Source organism: Leuciscus leuciscus, assembly GCF_965113295.1.
Source record: "Leuciscus leuciscus genome assembly, chromosome: 10".
NCBI lineage: Eukaryota > Metazoa > Chordata > Actinopteri > Cypriniformes > Leuciscidae > Leuciscus > Leuciscus leuciscus.
Genome location: NC_138734.1, coordinates 39,338,813 through 39,359,231, shown reverse-complemented (window position 1 = coordinate 39,359,231; position 20,419 = coordinate 39,338,813). Strand labels below are relative to the sequence as shown.

The 20,419-nt window shown below is 36.7% G+C and overlaps 2 protein-coding genes across 4 annotated transcripts in view; one reads left to right on the top strand and one right to left on the bottom strand.

The window, feature by feature from the left end:
• Positions 1 to 1,495: 1,495 nt before the first annotated feature.
• On the top strand, positions 1,496 to 15,183 carry slc28a1 (solute carrier family 28 member 1). 2 transcript variants are annotated; one of them, XM_082182518.1, is made up of 18 exons: positions 1,496 to 1,531; positions 2,652 to 2,728; positions 2,805 to 2,875; positions 3,066 to 3,157; positions 3,455 to 3,644; positions 6,799 to 6,940; positions 7,194 to 7,307; positions 7,572 to 7,646; positions 7,725 to 7,805; positions 7,907 to 7,987; positions 9,579 to 9,704; positions 10,631 to 10,761; positions 10,857 to 11,025; positions 11,561 to 11,755; positions 11,867 to 11,948; positions 12,086 to 12,184; positions 14,429 to 14,534; positions 14,649 to 15,183. In XM_082182518.1, the coding sequence occupies exons 4-18, from the start codon at positions 3,076 to 3,078 to the stop codon at positions 14,758 to 14,760; spliced, it is 1,785 nt and encodes a 594-aa protein (XP_082038644.1). In that variant the 5' UTR covers positions 1,496 to 1,531; positions 2,652 to 2,728; positions 2,805 to 2,875; positions 3,066 to 3,075; the 3' UTR covers positions 14,761 to 15,183. The 2 variants fall into 2 exon arrangements, with proteins under 2 accessions (XP_082038644.1, XP_082038643.1); XM_082182517.1 differs by lacking the exon at positions 1,496 to 1,531 and adding an exon at positions 2,269 to 2,411.
• Positions 15,074 to 20,419, bottom strand: part of alpk3a (alpha-kinase 3a) — a 19,133-nt gene continuing 13,787 nt past the window's right edge. For both annotated transcript variants that reach the window (XM_082182427.1, XM_082182428.1), the window contains 7 exons: positions 19,714 to 19,841; positions 19,559 to 19,594; positions 19,169 to 19,443; positions 18,206 to 18,294; positions 17,335 to 17,552; positions 17,185 to 17,233; positions 15,074 to 17,091 (listed from right to left, as the gene is read on the bottom strand). In XM_082182427.1, coding sequence (XP_082038553.1) covers positions 16,749 to 17,091; positions 17,185 to 17,233; positions 17,335 to 17,552; positions 18,206 to 18,294; positions 19,169 to 19,443; positions 19,559 to 19,594; positions 19,714 to 19,841 — 1,138 coding nt within the window. In that variant the 3' untranslated portion in view covers positions 15,074 to 16,748. The remainder of the gene's footprint in view (positions 17,092 to 17,184; positions 17,234 to 17,334; positions 17,553 to 18,205; positions 18,295 to 19,168; positions 19,444 to 19,558; positions 19,595 to 19,713; positions 19,842 to 20,419) is intronic.

Below are 20,419 nucleotides of genomic sequence, written 5' to 3'. Positions count from 1 at the left end.
TTTAGGGTCAGAATGGCACTACATTTTACCTGAATTTGAAGTTAAATGGAAATAAAATTGATCTAAAAGGTGCATATTGTGTATAATCAGTGTACAAAGATAACATCAAAGACCAAAACTTTCAGTCTTCAGGAAACGTCCTATAGACGTATTGCAGATGAGCAAACACTCTAAAAAATCTGTCTTCCAGATGTAAACACGTACATCAAATAGACGTCTCCGCGATGCATGTGTGCTATGCTCAGATTGCTGCCAGTGAGTTTTTATTACTGTATAAATGTTCTGTATTCAGGCATAAAAGTAATTTATATTCTACAATGTGCAACAGTGGCATCTAGCGTCCAAACTGTCTAAAGCTGGTAGTGTTCGTACACCTCACTGCAGTGCTGTCTCATTTTTTTGTGCTTAAAAAAAGCTTTTTTGACCCGAAGTTTTTGACCAGAGGGTCATCAGTAGAGCTCAAACAGTAGAGCGTTTGTGCTTGCAATGCCAAGGTCATGGGTTTGATTCCCAGGGAAAGCAAGAACTGATAAGAATGTAAATGTGTACCTTGCAATGCAATGTAAGTCGCTTTGGATAAAAGCGTCTGCCAAATGTAAACATGGCCCACCTATAAAAGTTGCATTGTGAATTCAAACCAAACTGTATGCTGCTTACATTAAACAGTAGACTTAAAAGTATAGGAAGTCTGAAAATTCTTCATTCTTCAGGTATATATTGTGTTTTGATATTGGTTATCATGTTTTTTTGTTCATCTTGCTTCAGGCCCGGCGCCATGGACATCCCAGCTCTATCCCTCCACCCATCCCAGCTCTATCCCTCCACCCATCCCAGCTCTTTCCCTCCACCCATCCCAGCTCTATCCCTACATCCATCCCAGCTCTATCCCTCCACCCATCCCAGCTCTGCCCCGACACCCATCCCAGCTCTATCCCTACACCCATCCCAGCTCTATCCCTACATCCAAGCTCTATCCCTACACCCATCCCAGCTCTATCCCTCCACCCATCCCAGCTCTGTCCCTACACCCATCCCAGCTCTATCCCTACACCCATCCCAGCTCTATCCCTACATCCAAGCTCTATCCCTACACCCATCCCAGCTCTATCCCTCCACCCATCCCAGCTCTGCCCCGACACCCATCCCAGCTCTATCCCTACACCCATCCCAGCTCTATCCCTACACCCATCCCAGCTCTATCCCTACACCCATCCCAGCTCTATCCCTACATCCAAGCTCTATCCCTCCACCCATCCCAGCTCTATCCCTCCACCCATCCCAGCTCTTTCCCTCCACCCATCCCAGCTCTGTCCCTACACCCATCCCAGCTCTATCCCTACACCCATCCCAGCTCTATCCCTACACCCATCCCAGCTCTATCCCTACATCCAAGCTCTATCCCTCCACCCATCCCAGCTCTATCCCTACACCCATCCCAGCTCTGTCCCTCCATCCATTAGATCCACAGAGAGATGGACGTCCAGAGAGGAGGAGCTGGAGGTCATTTGGCTCTGCAGTGAGCTATAGTGCAGTGAGTATACATTTGTTCTTCACTCGCTGAAATTGAATCGGAATGATCAGGGAACTGAGTGAAATACTTCACACTGGATGCTAAAGAGATTTAAAAAATATATAGCTAAAAAAAAGGGAAAAAATCATCAATCCAATTGAAAAAGTTTGCCGGGTCAGCGAATATTGTTCAACATAGGCTGGTTTTGACAAGACATTTTTTATGCACAATCTGACATTCTGACATTTCTGATTTTATTATTTTCAATAATTTTCTTTTCTTGACTGATTTTTCCCCACAATTTTGCCAATAAATGAGTGACCTTGAGATGAGTCCATGTAGTCGTCTAATTTGACTCTTATATGCTGATGTAATTAGTAATGCTGATATTATAAACTTGCAGGTGATTTTTATAAAAATGTATTATCTTCTCAGTTGTTTAAAAGGTTAAGGCAATTATCAAAGTTGAATAATTTAGGCTAATACATTTAAATTGTGTGTTCTGGCACTGGGCCAGTTTTGATTGGTAATTGAGCGCTCAGTGTTTTATAGTAGGCTACCGATATATAGATAATTATGGATAATAATACTGGCCACTCCTCCTCCATAGAATGGCAGGCCCTCCGTCACGTTACATTTTTGTTGTTCCTGATAGTTTGTTTTCCTCTACTTTGTATCTTGTTGGCCTCTGAAATAAGGTGGAGCTTCACTGTAATAAATGATAAAAAGATGCTGTTTCATGACTACCACACTGACTAGTAATCTGATAGCAACGTGCAAGTGTCTTAAATACAAAAACATTAGTATGTAGTTAATTAGTGATAAGATTTCCAAGTGAGCAGAGTATATATTCCAGCTCAAGGTTCAAGACCCAGCAGTTGTCAGAGAGAACGCAGAATGAGTAAGCCATGTATTTACTTCTCCATTCTTTAGAGATTTATTTTTCAAACAGGTATTTGAACAGCTGGTTTTACCATGGTTTGCATAAAGGAGGTGTTGGTTTCGTATATGTAGGCAGTCGTTAATGATTGTTTGGATGAAATGGGAAAACGGACATGCTTAGAAACTTGCAGCTCTTAAGAAATTGCTGGATCAAGGTTCATTAGAGCTGGTAAAACTTTTTCTGATACTTTCCTAACAGCGGACAAAGAAGATTTACAGCTGACAACCGTCTCGTACGGGAATGAACCAGGTGTGGACAATCCAGCATTTGTGAAGGTAGGCTTGAGTGAAGTATGAGGAAGTTCTCTGAAAAGTTAACAAGTTAAAAAGCTCAATTTTTTTTTATCTTTAGGAGGATAAATTAACAGACGATCTGAGTGACAGTGATAAAGAAGAGTCAGAGGAGTCAAAATCATGCCTAAGGTGTGGTTGTGAATTTTAATCAGTGAATTCGAGGTCACTCAGATTTCATTGTCACATTATTTAGTAATAAAATTCCTATGAAATTGCATAATGCGTCATATTAAGCTTATCCTAACCCAATGTCAACCCAGTTATGCTGTTACACTTCCCATGTTCAAGATCTTTAGCTATTATTTATTGTTTACCACAGCAAAGCATGCATGCCCATCACTGTCGCAGAGATCTTCTGCAAGACACACTCCAAAATAATCAAATACATCGCTTTGGGGATCTTTGGTGCAGGTGACATATTTTCATCTTTCCTGTTTTATATCTATACACCCTATAAAATAAAGGTTAAAAAAGGAGATTTCAGTGAACAGTTCTTAAAAGAACCATTTTGTCATTTTAATAACCTTTTTCCACTTTAAAGAAACTTTTGTGCATTGGAAAGTTCAGAAATGTTCTTCATGGATCCATTGATGTCAAGAACAGTTATTCTTAGGAGTGTTATTGTTTCTAATTAAACGGGATGCATTATCCATTTCCCCCAAGTGAACAGTGTATAATGCCTGATGTTTTTCGTGTTTTAAATTGTAGGTTATTTGGCATACTTCATTGCTGCATGTTATTTGGACTTCAAGAGGGCAGTGGCTCTGGTTGTCCTCACTTGTCTTGGGGTGTTCATCGTCGCGTGCGAACTAGTGAATAAGTACTTCGGTGACAGAATAAGGAGGTTCTTCAAGCCTGCTCAAAGGTGTTTCAAATCCAATGTCAGATGGATAAAATGGTGAGTAGGACACTTTGATAGACTGTCGTTAAAAAGGTTTGTGTCTGTAAGATTATTAAATGTTTTTGAAAGAAGTCTTAATTTATTTGATCAAAATACAGTAAACAGTAATAATGGGAAATATTATTAACAGTTTTCTATTTGAATATATATATATTAAAATGTAATTTATTCCTGTGATGCAAAGCTGAATTTTCAGCATCATTACTCCAGTCTTCAGTGTCACATGATCCTTCAGAAATCATTATAATATTCTGATTTGCTGCTCAAGAAACATGTCTTATTATTATCAATGAAAACATTTTTCCAGGATTCTCTGATGAATATACTTTTTTTTTTTTTTTTTAAGCAGCATTTCAACGGAAATCTTTTGTAACATTATAAATGTCTTTACTGTTTTGACTGTCAATTTGACCCTTGCTCTAGTATATTTAGCTAGGAATGGTTTGGAGGTGGCTGATTTAAGAGCTCCATTCCCTCTGGAATTTCCTACGGCATTTTAGAAATGTTTTTTTGTTAGTTTTGTTAATAAAAAGTTGCCTTATAATGGGTACAACTAGTACAGCAATGTGAGATATGTATTGTGTAACAACTTGTTAGCCACTTATGTTTTTAAAGATAAGAAAATTCATGTATGAGGTTTTGACTGTGTGTAATTCATTTTGTAGGACAACATTAATGTTTATCACAGACCTTTAAGTATTTAAATCAATAAATTGTTATTAATATAAAAAATAAAAAAAATGCTAAAAGCAAGATTTAAACTAAAATAATTTCTAATAATTATTTGGTAACACTTCAGTGGTCAGTGGCTGTTATGCAGTGCACAATTAAAGCAATAGGGAAGAAAACAATCTTTAATAAATCCACAAAGAATACACTTATGATACCGGTTTCTGAACAGAAAGATCTCAAGGCTTAATAAAACCACAGGGAATGTAATTGAGGAGAACAGAAGCAGGTGTGTGGAAGTAACAGCCAGGGAAACTAACTAGAGCTCAGGTGAAAACCAAACCAAAACTGAACATAACAGAATATGCATGTTATAACAACATTAGTTAACTACATTAGTTAATGAACAACATGTCTACGGCATTTATTAATCTATCGATTAATCTCGAACCACTGGGGAATCACCCGTTTTAAATAAACACCGAACAGAGGAGAGACTGTTGGCAGAAAGAGAACGACAGAGCTCGTAATAAAACCAGAGTCAACATTAGCTTGACTTTTCAGAGATGGTGTGAACTGAGGGGTTTGAAATGTTGTAAAAGCAACGTGGAAATGGCATTGTTATGGGTAACACTTTATTTTGATAGTCCACTTTAGACATCCTACTAACTATAAGTAACTTTGCAACTACATGTCAACTAACTGTCATTAGAGTATTAGTAGACTGTTAGGTTATGGTTAGGTGTTAGGGTTCGGGTTAGTAGAATAAATTGACTTGTAGTTGCCAAATTACTTATAGTCAGAAGAATTTCTGTTGGGGGAGCATCAAAATAAAGTGCTAGCAGATATTAAACATACAGTCTACTAATACTCTAATGATGGTTAGTTGACATGTAGTTGCAAAGTTACTTATTGTTAGTAGAATCTCTAAAGTGGACTATCAAAATAAAGTGTTACCTTGTTATTTCTCAACAGGCGAGTAAGATATTCTATTGAACAGGTAAATCATTTCTAAAAAGGATTATTATAAAACATTCAATTGTGAAATGATAATCTCATTTCATTATGGTTTCTGTAGCGCTGTGCTGGGATTTATTTTCAAGGAAGTACCGTGTCTATTAATGAGTAAAGCTACAGTAACGTCTTCAGCTAGTCAGCTTGAGATCCTTTCTATCTAAACTGGTTATATCTCTTAAGCCTTGTAGTGATGTTTTACGAGCAGTAGGATAATCTCTCTCTCTCTTTTTTTTTAAGTTATGAGAAAGAACCATATTCATCCGCACAGTCACACAGAGCCGAAGCACAACCAAAACAATGTTCTTCTGCAAAAAGCATGCAGTTTTGTTGTTTAACTGCTAAAGGGCCAAAAGGTGCATAGTGTACCTTTAATCTCAACATTTACTAAGGCATTATTACAATTAAAAGTTGTATTTGTTAAGACATTAGTTAATGCACTGTGAACTAACATGAACAATACTATTAGATTAATAACTCCGATTAATAAATGCTTTAAAAATGATTTGCTCGTTGTTAGATCATGTTTGCTAATGCATTCACTAATGTTAGCAAATTAGATTTTATTGTAAAGTGTTACCAGTTATTTCTACAATATAATACAAAATAATAATAAAATTGAAACATAAAAATATTAAAATAATTAACATACAGTGCAATGCATAAGTTTTGACACCCATGCTAAAGTTGACTAAAAAGAGGAATAAAAAAATCATCTTTTGGAAATTGAACTTAATGCCTTAATTAAAAAAATTAGGAAAAATCCAACCTTTAAGGACACCAATTTTCTTTGTGAATGAATAATGTATCGTAAATAAATAAATGTTCTTCCTTAAAATACAGGGTGCATAAGTCTGGATACCCCTATGTTAAATTCCCATAGAGGCAGGCAGATATTAAAATAGCCCCACATCATCACATGCACCCTGTATTTTAAGGAAGAACATTTATTTATTTACGATACATTATTCATTCACAAAGAAAATTGGTGTCCTTAAAGGTTGGATTTTTCCAATTTTTTTTAATTAAGGCATTAAGTTCAATTTCCAAAAGATGATTTTTTATTCCTCTTTTTATTCAACTTTAGCATGGGTGTCTAAACTTATGCATAGCACTGTTAATGTAGTTCTCCCCTTCAATAAATGTTGTTTTTAATTGAAGAACATACAACATTCTGAAGTCACAAAATAAATTGTGGTTAATTAGTTTGATTTATCAATACTCCTGGTTTTTGTTCATAAAATGTTTCAAACAAAAAAAAACAGCTTTATCATAATTACAGCAGAAATACTGGAAATATATCCGATAGTCTTTGAAAATTGCGTTGGACCATGTGGGGCCTTTGAAAAGGTTGAGAACCACTGCTCTAAATATAATAAAAATATGCAATGTGTGCATTTAATAATACAAATATGTAAATCATAACTAAACGCATGTGTCATGGTTGATATGTCTCTGTATGTTGCAGGGTGTTCATAGTAATTGTGCTGGGACTGCTGGTGGCATGGCTGGCCATCGACACACGACAGCGCCCAGAGCAGCTCATCTCTTTTGCTGGTGTCTGTCTATTCATTATTGCCATATTTCTCTTCTCTGCACACAGAACTGCGGTGAGTGATAAAACACACACACACACACACACACACACACACCTGCGTTACATGCTTTATTGAACGTGCTTATCTCGGAATGCTTTTTTTTTTAGACTTTGGAATTTCTGCAAACCTTATCAGATTGTTGAGGCTGTAATTTCCTTACAATAAAACAGTTAAAAAATTTAATAAAAAATTGTGTGTTTTTGTTCCCTTTTTTTTTTTTTGGTGGTTGTTAACAAAAACATTGTTTGCATTGAATGTTGTGTAGGTGAGCTGGAGGACTGTCTTTTGGGGACTTGGTTTACAGTTTGCCATTGGCCTGTTTATCATTAGGACAGAGCCTGGTCTCATGGCCTTCGAATGGCTTGGAAAGCAAGTTCAGGTATAACATGAAACATAATTATTATTATTATTTGATTAAATTAGAAAAAACTGAGCATTTTCACTAGTGGCCTCAGACATTTGGACACCTCTAAAATAATCTCCGTCCTACTTTAAAAAGATATATCTCATTAAATTAAGTTAATATTTTACAATCTGTGGTAACTTATTGAAACAAAACAATAATTGATGATTTAAACTACAAGAGAGAAGGAAAAACAAAAAAACATTCCCTGATCTTAATCATTTTTCTTTCTTTTTTCAGATATTTCTGGACTACACAAAAAATGGTTCATCATTTGTGTTTGGAGACCTCATTGACAACATATTTGCTTTCCAGGTTAGTAATGACACATGCTTGGCATGAAATGCATGGATGGGTTTATTTTTATTTCTGAATGTTGCTCAATACTCGCAGGCTCTGCCTATAGTGGTGTTCTTCAGCAGTGTAATGTCCGTGCTGTACTACATTGGGGTGATGCAGTGGGTCATCACAAAGGTAAAAGTGACTCAGTCCAGTCTTGTATCGATTCAACCTATGAGACCTTCATAATATGTACTTCATATGGCTGTATTAACACTGTATCATTCTGTGTCAAGATTTCCTGGGTAATGCAGGTAACGATGGGAACCTCCTCTACAGAGACTCTCAGTGTGGCAGGGAACATTTTTGTTGGTCAGGTAATATCATCATTCACTCCCAGAAAAAAAAGGTACAAAAGCTTACACTGGGGCAGTCCCCTTTCAAAAGGTACTAATATGTACACTTTAGGTACTAACATGCAGTGTTAGGGAAAGTTACTTTTAAAAGTAATGTTACAATATTGCGTTACTCCCTAAAAGAGTAATCAATTGTGTTAGGTACTTTTTATGGAAAGTAATGCATTACGTTACTTTTGTGTTACTTTTTCTCACCTGGACTGGGCTTGCTTGCTTGTTTTTTTAATAACAATTTTTTTTTATTTAATTACTATTTTTGGCCAAAGTGAAATGAATAAGCCTCAGGCTTAGGAAATGCAAATTCACGCCTGTACAGTAGAAAACCAAACTTTTAGCTGTGCTGCTATTCTGGATTGCAGAGGAATAGGACACAGGTGAAGAAACTTCAACACTCTGGCTGCATCCTACTCTCTTGAGTAGGTACTTACTTTATACTTAGTAAGTACTTAGTAATTACTTTGCGACCACTAAAAAAGTTTGTTCTATATAGTATGAGTGTGTGTATTATGAATGTAATCTGGACGTATTAGATTCGCCATGTTGCCCTTATCATGTGACCTACCAGCGTCAGTTACATCGCTTCACTTCCATTCATCAATCCTCTCCCGTGGCCTCATGGGATAGTAAAGTGTCCATCATATGCACACCTCAGAATCTCGCCGGAAGTAGTAGGACATCCAGGTACTTTTTGCCTACTCTTTATGAGTGCTGTGAATTCAGACATACTTCTTTTGTCACATACTGTTTTTCACCTACTATATAGTAAGTATGCGATTTCGGATGCAGCCTCTTACTCCAGCAATAAAAAAAGAAAGAAACACAAATGTGGTTTATCTAAAGTCCTTTTTGCTTATTAGTATGGTTGAATCGGATCATCAAAGGTCGGCAGCAAAGACATTGGTTAATAAAGTGAGATTAAATAAATAAAGTATATTTGTGTAATTTAACATTGCAGGTTTGTGTAATATTCTGAGTTTGCATGTCACTATTTTTATTCATTTTGAGCAATACTGAATCTTGTGCAAGTGAGATGAGTAAATGCATGTTCATATTTAGTCTAGATCTAAAATACCCATCATGTTGACACACAACGCCTCTGCACTCACTCCTGATTTCTATCAACATGATTGAGAGAATCATGTTGATTACATTACATTTGAATCTGATTACATAACTCATGTTCCTAACTAATGCGTTACCCAACACTGCTAAGATGTACACTTTAGTTACTTAGTTAGTTACTTAGTTAGTCACTTAGTTACTTTAGTTATTAATATGCACCCTTAAGGGATAAATAAGGTACAAAGGTGTACCTTCTGAAAGGGTACTGCCCCAGTGACGGCATTTCTACCCTTTTTCAATAATGTACATCATTTTAAAATTAAATAAATTAAATGAAATACATAAAGATGCAACATTATAAATGCACTCAAATTTCCTAAAATATTTCTTAACGAATTTAGATGCACATCAGTTTCTTTAGGTAGAAGATCCTTTTAAACAATTAAACAAATTTGGGTCAATGATAACGTGATGTTTTGATGTGTTTCAGACAGAGGCGCCCCTCCTGATTCGTCCTTATTTGAAGGACATGACCAAATCTGAGATTCACGCTGTCATGACTGGAGGATTTGCCACCATTGCTGGGAGTGTTATGGGGGCATTCATCTCATTTGGGGTACGGCAACATGTACTTAATTTTATTGGTAAAAATCTCCCATGAAAAGTTGGAATGAAATTTTTTTTTAAAACGATTTAGTTACAAATGAATGAGTTTAGTTCTTCTTACCACTTATCATTTTCTGTAAAGCTGCTTTAAAATGATATGTATTGTGAAAAGCGCTATACAAATACAGTGCTATGCATAAGTATAGACACCCATGCTAAAGTTGACTGAAAAGAGGAATAAAAAATCATCTTTTGGAAATTGAACTTAATGCCTTAATTAAAAAAAAATAGGAAAAATCCAACCTTTAAGGACACCAATTTGTTCTTCCTTAAAATACAGGCTGCATAAGTCTGGACACCCCTATGTTAAATCTCATAGAGGCAGGCAGATTTTTATTTTTAAAGGCCAGTTACTTCATGATTCCAGGATACTATGCATCCTGATAAAGTTCCCTTGGCCTTTGGAATTAAAATAGCCCCACATCATCACATAGCCTTCACCATACCTAGAGATTGGCATGGAGGACTTTCCATAAGATCATCTCTCAGTGCAAATCAAACCAGCTATTAGGCTAACTGAAATAAAACCATGCCAATCTCTAGGTATGGTGAAGGCTATGTGATGATGTGGGGCTATTTTAATTCCAAAGGCCAAGGGAACTTTATCAGAATTTAACATAGGGGTGTCCAAACTTATGCACCCTGTATTTTAAGGAAGAACATTTATTTATTTACGATACATTATTCATTCACAAAGAAAATTGGTGTCCTTAAAGGTTGGATTTTTCCTATTTTTTTAAATTAAGGCATTAAGTTCAATTTCCAAAAGATGATTTTTTATTCCTCTTTTTAGTCAACTTTAGCATGGGTGTCTAAACTTATGCATAGCACTGTAAATGTGTTCTCTATGGGATCATTAAAGTCTCCTCCACACAGATTGATGCCTCGTCTCTGATTTCTGCATCGGTGATGGCTGCCCCATGTGCTTTAGCCATCTCCAAACTATCCTACCCTGAAACTGAAAAGAGCAAGTTCACATCTAAAAGTCAAATTAAAGTTGACACTGGGTGGGTTCACCTCTCAAATACGCAGTTTAGGTTTCTACATATTGTATGTTTTGTGTTAACATGTTTTTATTGAATGTCTTGTTGTTTGTTCTCAGTGGTGAGCAGAATGTCCTGGAAGCTGTCAGCAATGGTGCGTCGGCATCTATTGGACTTGTGGCCAACATCGCTGTTAACCTGATTGCTTTTCTCGCCATTTTGGGCTTCATAAATGCTACTCTCAGATGGTTTGGAGGCATGGTGGGATACCCAGATGTCAGTTTTGAGGTGTGTATTACCCAAATCTAGTGCGCACATTGCATTTATTTGATCAAAAATACAGTAAAACAGTAATATGAAATGTTATTACAATTCAAAATAAATGCTTTCTATTTGAAATGCTTTCTATTCTATTTATTCCTGTGATGGCTGAATTTTCGGCATCATTACTCCAGTCTTCAGTGTCACATGATCCTTCAGAAATCATTCTAATAAGATGATTTGCTGCTCAAGAAACACAATGTTGAAAATCGTTGTTCGGCTTAACATTTTTGTGGAATCCGTAATACAATTTTTAAAGGATTCTTTGATGAATAGAAGACTAAAAAGAACAGCATATAGTTGATATATAAGTTTACTGTCACTTTTGATCAAATGAATGCATCCTTGTTGTAATTATTTCTTTAAAAAATAACAACTTTTGAATGGTTATACAGTGTATATTCATGTTATATCAAAATTAAACGGTCATTATCATCATCCTACACATATTTATATCCAAAAGCGAAGTGTTTTAACAGAGCCATTACTTTCAACCCTGCAGTTGATCTGCTCCTATGTGTTTATGCCGGTGGCCTTTATGATGGGAATTCCATACGACGAGTCTTTTACAGTGGCTGAACTTATTGGCACTAAACTCTTCCTCAACGAGTTTATAGCCTATGATAAGCTGTCAGTGCTCAAAAACAACAGACTTAATGGCAGTTTAGAAGATGTTGCAGATCAAAAATTTCTCTCAGTAAGTAACGTCTCTTCAAATTGTGTATAAATATGCCGTTAATAATCAGTCAAATGCGTAATCTGAAGTTTGTCAGAAGCATTACAAGTGTGCTTTTCAAACCACTTGCAGGTTCGATCAGAAATCATCTGCACCTATGCCTTGTGTGGCTTTGCTAATTTCAGCTCTCTTGGTATTGTGATTGGAGGCCTGTGTGAGTATCTATTTAAAGCACTTATATGAAGTGTGCTTAAACGATGTACCTTGTGACATCTTTTTGCCATTGTTCAGTTACATATTCTTTTAATAACACAATTTACTGATCATTTTTAAAATGTTATTATTCCACAGCTTCTATCTGTCCATCAAAGAAGGGTGACATATCTGCTTTAGTGCTCAGAGCCTTGTTCACAGGCACATGTGTTTCCCTGATCAATGCCTGTATTGCTGGTAAGCAGTCTCTAATTCAAAGTCAAACCAACATCACAGCTTTATGTATCACCACACGCCATTAAGTTGTCATTTAGCAGACATTTTTATTTAAAGCAACTTACGTTACACATTAGAGTCTCCATGAAGCCTTGATCAAGAATACAATTATGAATTGCTGGGGCTGTTCAATAAAAATTTTTGGAATCAACTCTTGATTTTGATTCCTTCGATTCCTCACTGTTGCTTTTCTTTTTTGAAAGAATGCTTTATTGAAGCATGTTTCACCTAATCTCACTTGATTTCATGATATGATATGAATACATGAAATGAAGGCTTACATGACGCAGAAATGTTAAAAATACGTATTACTGACGTCATTACGCAACGATGTAAAAGAACGGCTTAAAGGGATAGTTCACTTTGAAATTAAATTTTGGTATGTTTTAGCTTACCTCAAGGGCATCCAAGATGTAGGTGTCTTTTTTTCCGCAGTAGTTTCAATTTTGATATTTTTAGGTCAAACCGTTCTTGTCTGACAGTCATATAATGCAGGTCTATGGTCACTGTCTCAAAGAGCATGCACAGAGTCCAAATTAAAACAATTGCCCATCGTCCAAATTAAACAATTCCCCATCGTAAGTACACATACGAAACGAGTGGTTTGTGTGAGAAAACGAACAGTATTTATATCGTTTTTACCTCTTATACACAGCCATGTCCAAGTGATCTGAGAGCGCGGGCGGGTATAGATATATACACTAGATGTCGCATTGGCTACGGTTTCGTTCCAATGAACTGCAGTAGCCAAGGCGACTTCTATTGTATATATCTATACCCGCCCGCGCTCTCAGATCACTTGGACATGGCTGTGTACAAGAGGTAAAAACTATATAAATACTGTTCGTTTTCTCACACAAACCGCTCGTTTCGTGTCTTAGGCCATCAATGTGTACTTACGATGGGGAATTGTTTAATTTGGACGATGGGGAATTGTTTTAATTTGGACTCTGTGCATGCTCTTTGAGACAGTGACCATAGACCTGCATTATATGACTGACAGACAAGAACGGTTTGACCTAAAAATATCAAAATTGAAACTACTGCGGAAAAAAAGACACCTACATCTTGGATGCCCTTGAGGTAAGCTAAAACATACCAAAATTTAATTTCAAAGTGAACTATCCCTTTAAAGGGATAGTTCACCCAAAAATCACCCTCATATCATTCCAAACCCGTAAGACTTGTTTATCTTCAGAACACAAATGAAGATCTTTTTTATGAAATCTGAGAGCTTTCTGTCCCTCCATTATCCCCAGTGCATTATGGGTGTTTAAGTTTTCCTACCTATTTGGTAAAAGGGAAGACAACAGCCTTTTATCTCTGTTTTCTGTAGTCAGGTAGCACCAATTTAATTTAATTTCCACCCTTTTACTGTATAGACAGCCAAATTTGATTAAAAAGCCAATTTTTCCAGCAGTAAAGTTACCAGCACAGATCTTAAAGGACAAGTTCGGTATTTTACACTTAAAGCCCTGTTTACAGATCGTATCTGATGAAATAGAACGGTTAAGATTAAAATTTGGACACATGCTGCTGTCCCGAGAATTTTAGGTTTATTTCGCTCCCCCCCCCCCACCCCCCCCCCACCCCCACAATGGTTGTCTATATGCACTGGAAGATTCCGTCCTAAAAACACATTAAACTTTCGTTTACAAACACGTGAAACTCACCGAGTGGTCAGGGGGTGTTCACTGATATGTTCACTCAAAAATCGCTGAAAAAGATGCATTCCAACAGGTTTTATCGTAGTTTTTGTCCAACTCCATTGACTTAATAGGACGTGCTGTGAGACCGCAGCACCTTTACGGTATTACTCCGCCGCTTCTTCTTCTGCTTCTTCTGTGTATTCAATGAAATGCCCGTGGTTTGCTTGCAATTGGCAAAGGTGCATTATCGCCACCAACTGGGCTGGAGTGTCTATTATTCAAGCTCTCAACGGAAGAATCACGGGTGTGACGCGTTTGGCAAAATAGGTCCACAAAAGCGAAATAAACCTAAAATTCTCGGGACAGGAGCATGTGTCCAAATTTTAATCTTAACCGTTCTATTTCATCAGATACGATCTGTAAACAGGGCTTTAAGTGTAAAATACCGAACTTGTCCTTTAACCACTAAGCCAAAGCACCCCCAGCTGGTGGTTTTGATCAAGTACAATCTAGTATTGACTTAAGACTGTTATCATTATCATTGTTCTACCTGTAGGTATCCTTTTCGTCCCTCCGCTCGACTGCTTGGGTCTGTTTCAAAACACAGCCTTCAATACCACAGTGCCCAACATGGAGACTTGCTGTACTGAACTTTTTAAAAGGTAAGGACAAGAATATTGTTGCATTGTAGTAATCTAAAAGCACTCTGGAAATAAATGTTTAAATATTTACTTAGATGGCTTCGATATAATTTTTTTTTTTTTTTTTTTTTGCAGCACGATCAACAATGGAACAATTTATTTCGAGGGGTCCTGGAGTGGAGTGAAAAATGCTACAATTTATTTGGCTAACTGCTGTGGTCTCTATGAGTCAACTGTGTGCTTTTAGTTTGGCCAAGAGGTAACAATATAAAAATGCAGAAAACACATCTCAACTGAATATAATGACTTTATTTATTAAATTCCCACATTTTAAAATGTATGTTCAGTTGATATACTGTCACTCTACAAAAATGCTGGGTTGTTTTAACCCATGATTGGGTCAAATATGGACAAACCCAAGCATTGGGTTTAAAAAATTTTATGTAAAAACTATTGAGTTTGTCCATATTTGACCCAAACAAGGGTTGAAACAACCCAGCATTTTATGGACACAGTATATTTGATTATATTTGGTCATTTACCTATTCAAACATAATTTCTTTATAGATATAACAATGTGTTAGAGAACAATGTATGTGTAAGTATTTTATTTTTATGGTTTGTTTTTATGTAAAAGCTGTACATTTAATTAAATTTGTGTTGTCCTGTCTTACATAAATGTTATAATCATTTTTGGAAGTTACATCCAATGATGTGATAGATAGATCCACAATAGATATTAAGACACGTGCTATGCAGTGTTTTATTGAGACAATCATGCTGGAATTGCAGTGACTACTGCATTATTGTGCTGCAATAATGGTCAGGGAAACAGTTTTTAAGATATGAAGCACTGGACTCTGTCTTTGGACAGTAAAACGAGTCAAAGAAGTTTCTACTGCTATTTACATGTTTATTTTACAAAAATAAATAACAAAACACAAGAAAAACACCTAAAATACTTATCCTATAAACATATTCTGCTAAGCTCTCTCTCTCTCTAATACTTAATATACTACAATTCGCATTGTTTCTATAATATAAACCCCTCTAATTATCTTATCATTTATGACCACTGTCTGTGGTAACCCTTCATAAACATCTAAACAAGTACTGGGTTCATGTATGAGTCAGTCTTGCTGTTAGCATGATAAATTTCCACAGAATAATGATTACTAGTTCTTGTGAATGGGGTAAAGGTTTAGACAGCAACATTTATTTATTTATGTTAATCTAAATGAACATACATTTCGATATGTATGTTGTGTGAGTATCTGTGTGTGTATATATATATATATATATATATATACACCATTTAAATTTTGGAGTTGGTAAGACATTGTAATGTTTTTGAAAGAAATCTCTTATGCTCACAAAAATATTAGCCCAGTTGTGTGAAGTTGCATGGATCTAGAGATATATGACACATGAACAGTTTGAAAGGTCAGTAGTAAATGGCTTTACTGTGACAAAGTTCATGATTTTCGCTCTTCTAGGAGACACATTTGAGATAAAAACAAATCTGCACTGAAAATGATGCTAATAGTTTGCCCATATACATCCAAGATTGGTGCACCGGTGTTGCATATTTATGGCCATATTCATAAAAGCAGAACAATCCACTATAAAAAGCCTCTCAGTGACAAAAAAGAAAAGAAAAAAAGAGCTGCATTTCTACACAGCTGAGACACATACATCACAGATGCTTGAGGAATCCTTAAGAAACTCCCTCTCTCATGGTTCCTCAGTCATATAAACTTGACATAGGAACATTTGAATAAATCATAAAGTTCCAGAGTCTATCTGAAAACATTGTTCATCCGTCTACAGGCGGTCCTGGTTTTATATCTATCTCCAGTGATAGTCTTGAAAGGAGATAGCCTCAATTCAGCTCTTAAAAATAAAGTGAAGGTGCTCTCAGGAGGTATAAATGGTGACTTATAGCTGCAAAGCAGTTCACAGTTATATTAAAAATGGCCACAACACCTCTGGTCAATCATCCATTTACTTATCATGTTTCTATATAGTCATTTCTTCCTTAGTTGTTGCATTTTTAGACACTATGTGCAAAGACAATGGACAGGATCCATTTATAGGAAGCCATTTGTCCTGTACAACAGTAGCTATAGATAATTATACAGGCTCCAAACTCAAGTTTGGAAAGAAAATCAAAAAAAGTATGCCCTAGTTTGCTTTAGCTTTGCATTATGTTTTCAAGAGCTCTAGTCCTTCTCTCTACCTCATCCTGACAGGTTTCGGGACCTCCACCGCTTTGTGTTTGGTAGTGGAATTGTTCTCCCCGGATTCACTTGTCTTTTTAACCACTTTGGGGCTTGACGTGCCTTTCCTGGTGGACTGAGGGCTATTTACTTTCTTCTGAAGCTGAGGGCTGGATGAGCCTGTCACACCTCTCCGGGCCAGTAGAGGGCTCCTGGAGGTCTTTATCTTAGGCTGCAGGAGAGAATCCACTGGCTTTAACGGTCTTAGGCTCAACAATCCACAGTAATAGTTGCACTGATGTTGGGTAATGAACTGCTCGATTATCTTTGGAGATCCTTTATCGGTGAGGCCCTGATACCTGCGGCATGAATGGAAATAATAGTCTTAGAAGAAGTGGAAATATAAGAAAAATAGGTACAAATTTGAATCTTGTAGAGTAAAATATACCAACCCTTTAGACTTAGTAGCAATTTCAATGCATGTGATCTTCGTATCGACACCTGAAACACACAAGAGATTATTTTATACTTAAATATTGGGAATATATAGCACTAAGCAACATACATATCAAGTTGCAGTGTTGAAGGAAATTTCTCTTTACCTTCTAAACGGGTAACCAGGATGTTTCCATTGGTCCACTGATGGATCCAATGCTGGAAAGCGCAACACTTCTGCTCCACTTCAGAGGTGGTTCTGGCGATCAGTCTCCCTGTGCGGTCCATCAGGCAGTATTTCAAAAACACACCCTTCAGATCGGTCTCCACTGAAGCATATGGAACTGTATTGGCGGGCCGATACATCAGATGAAGGGGGATCACTCTGAAATTTTTCAGAGGAGCAACGAAGAATAAAATTAGATTAATATTTGATAGCCATATGCATTCCACAGAAACATATTTCAGTCAGTATTACTTCATAGAACACACAGTTAAAGGTGGGGTATGTGATTTGCAAAACGGCCGGCAGATTTTGAAAATACACAACTCAAATGGTCCTACCTTCTTTCCTTTGACTCCACCCATTCAAAGAACATGGACATGGATGGGGGGAGGGGAGGATGGTACGACCGTTTGATTGACGCACTTACTGTCCAATGATTCTAGGTGGTCTTGGAAATGATTGGCTGGAGTTTTTCGAGTCCTGCCCGTTCCACAGATGATTCAATTGCTTAATTTTTATTTCAGTGCTTCTAACTCAGTGGCTGTAAGTGGGTTAGGAATAGGATTTCAAGTGATTTTGAAAAAATGGCCAAAAAAGAGAATTACATACCCCACCTTTAAATGTTCATAAAATAAATCACAAATTATCTCAAAATGTTTTGACAGATTTGTAGCACGTCAGAGACAAAATAGTAGTTATCAAGTTCTTAGTCTTAGATACTGATATCTATAATGGGACCTAGTGTACATATTATATATATTCATAGAGACAATATTTGATAATTTGAAATGTTGTTGTATTCCATGACCTACTCTAATGAGAATCCAAAGTTCTCGATCACTCTGGCCTCAGCAGCAAATATTTTGCAGTATTCCCGAACGGTATTCTGGATTTTACAATCCTGAGGAAAAGAAAAGGACAAAAAAAATTATACTTGGAAAGAAAAACAGACTGAAAGTCATTGTGGTAAAAATCTGTGCATCCCCCCCAAATTAGAGTAATTGTTTATTCACAAATGTTTTTCATCATTCTGACAGAATATCTGACAGAGTGGCTATTTTTCTATACAATGATAATACAAGCTCCAAAAAGACCATAATAATTGCTATATTAATTGGTATATTGAGTGCTAATGATTACAAATACATTTACTGAAAACAATTCCCTCTAATGCAGCTCTCAAATATTATTCACATTTGAAAACCTCATTGGTTCTCATCCAGTCATGGAAGTTATAATGACGTGTAATATATAGCACATCGTATCTACTTTTATGATAATATTATGGACCTTTTTGGAGCTTAGCAGTAAAAATCACCACTTTCCCTGAAGCTCTGGCATTCTCAGATATCCTTCTGTGTTTCACTATACAAAGAAATACAGATGAATAAATGTGACCCTGGATCACAAAACCAGTCACAAGTCACATGGGTATATTTGTGGCAATAGCCAACAATACATTGTATGGGTCAAAATTATCGATTTTTCTTTTATGCCAAAAATCATTAGGATATTAAGTAAAGATCATGTTTCATGAAGATATTTTGTAAATTTCCTACGGTAAATATATAAAACATTTATTTTTGTGAGTGAATGCAGCACAATCACAAACATAAATGGACAACTTTAAAGGCGATTTAAATGATCTCAATGTTTCGATTTTTTTGCACCCTCAGATTCCAGGTTTTCAAATAGTTGTATCTCGGCCAAATATTGTCCTATCCTAACAAACCATATCAATGGATATCAATTGTGCGATCCAGCAAGATTCTAACCTGTCTGGTGATCTCTAGATTTCTCTCGACCAGGTTGCTCTCCTCCTTGGCCCCATATGCGATGGGATTTCTTACTTTAGTGATGCACGTGGTGCCTGACTCAAAGACAGGGTCCAAACCATAGATGACCTTTGCCCTGCAGGTCTTGTGCACACATCCCTCTCCAATCTGCACCTCTTCCGTCATGATGCGACCAAAGAATTTCTCGCCCCAGTAACCAGAGTCTGCCAGGCCTTTGGTGAACATCATTGGTGTCATCTCAATCTCTTCTCCAACTGAGATTACAGAAAATAGAGCATTGGAAAACAACACGAAGCTTAATTTGTGTAATTCATAGCAATAGTACAATTCATAGCAATAAACACACTTGATTTCCTTCAGAAGTCATACCTTCTAAATCATCCCTTAAGAAGAATTCTGCCAGTACTGCCCAAAGGGAAACAGAGTAAAGGTAAACATAATTAATAACTCATAAAAAAAAAAAAAAAATTAAACAGATGTTTAGCAGATTTCTGTTTAAATGGACCAAAAGAGTTATAAATTACTGTCTGCGCTGAGTAAGTAATCAGTGATGTCAGTCCCATATTCATTCTTGATTGAGCATCCATACACTCCACAGTCTCTGCTGGAAGCCTGGACTATGGCCAGTGCCACTGGACCCTCATCCCCAGCACTGAGAGAGAGAGAGAGAGGGTGTGAGAGAGAGAGAGAGAGAGAGAGAGAGAGAGAGAGAGAGAGAGAGAGAGAGAGTGAGAGAGAGAGAGAGAGAGAGAGAGAGAGAGAGAGAGAGAGAGAGAGAGAGAGTGAGAGAGAGAGAGAGAGAGAGAGTGAGAGTGAGAGTGAGAGAGAGACTTTAGTTTTGGCTGGTTGGTGGGAAACTTTAATATAAAAACACTCTGTAATGTGTAACCTGAAAAGTACACATCAAATGTCACCCCCTGCAATGACTCTCTGTCATGAACGCTCTCTCAAGTCGTATTTACCACTGGGAAGTTCAGGGATAATTTTGATACCCAAGTTCCAGAGTTGGGTGGGCCATAAACTTTAAACATGGCAAAGGGAATTCTGTATTGCTTCTGTATGGAAGCTTGTTTTCGCCACGGAATAAAACAATTTAAAAGATAATTGTGACTTTTTATCTCCCAATTCTGATTTATTTTCTCAGAATTCTCAATTCTGACTTTATAACTCGTAATTGCGACTTTATAACTCGCAATTGGGAGATTATGTCACGCAATTCTGAGAAAAAAA

Coding starts and splice junctions, on each gene's coding strand:
- slc28a1 (XM_082182517.1), top strand. Junction 2,876..3,065: donor GAGTCAAAATCATGCCTAAG/GTGTGGTTGTGA, acceptor TGTTTACCACAG/CAAAGCATGCATGCCCATCA. Junction 3,645..6,798: donor AATGTCAGATGGATAAAATG/GTGAGTAGGACA, acceptor TGTATGTTGCAG/GGTGTTCATAGTAATTGTGC.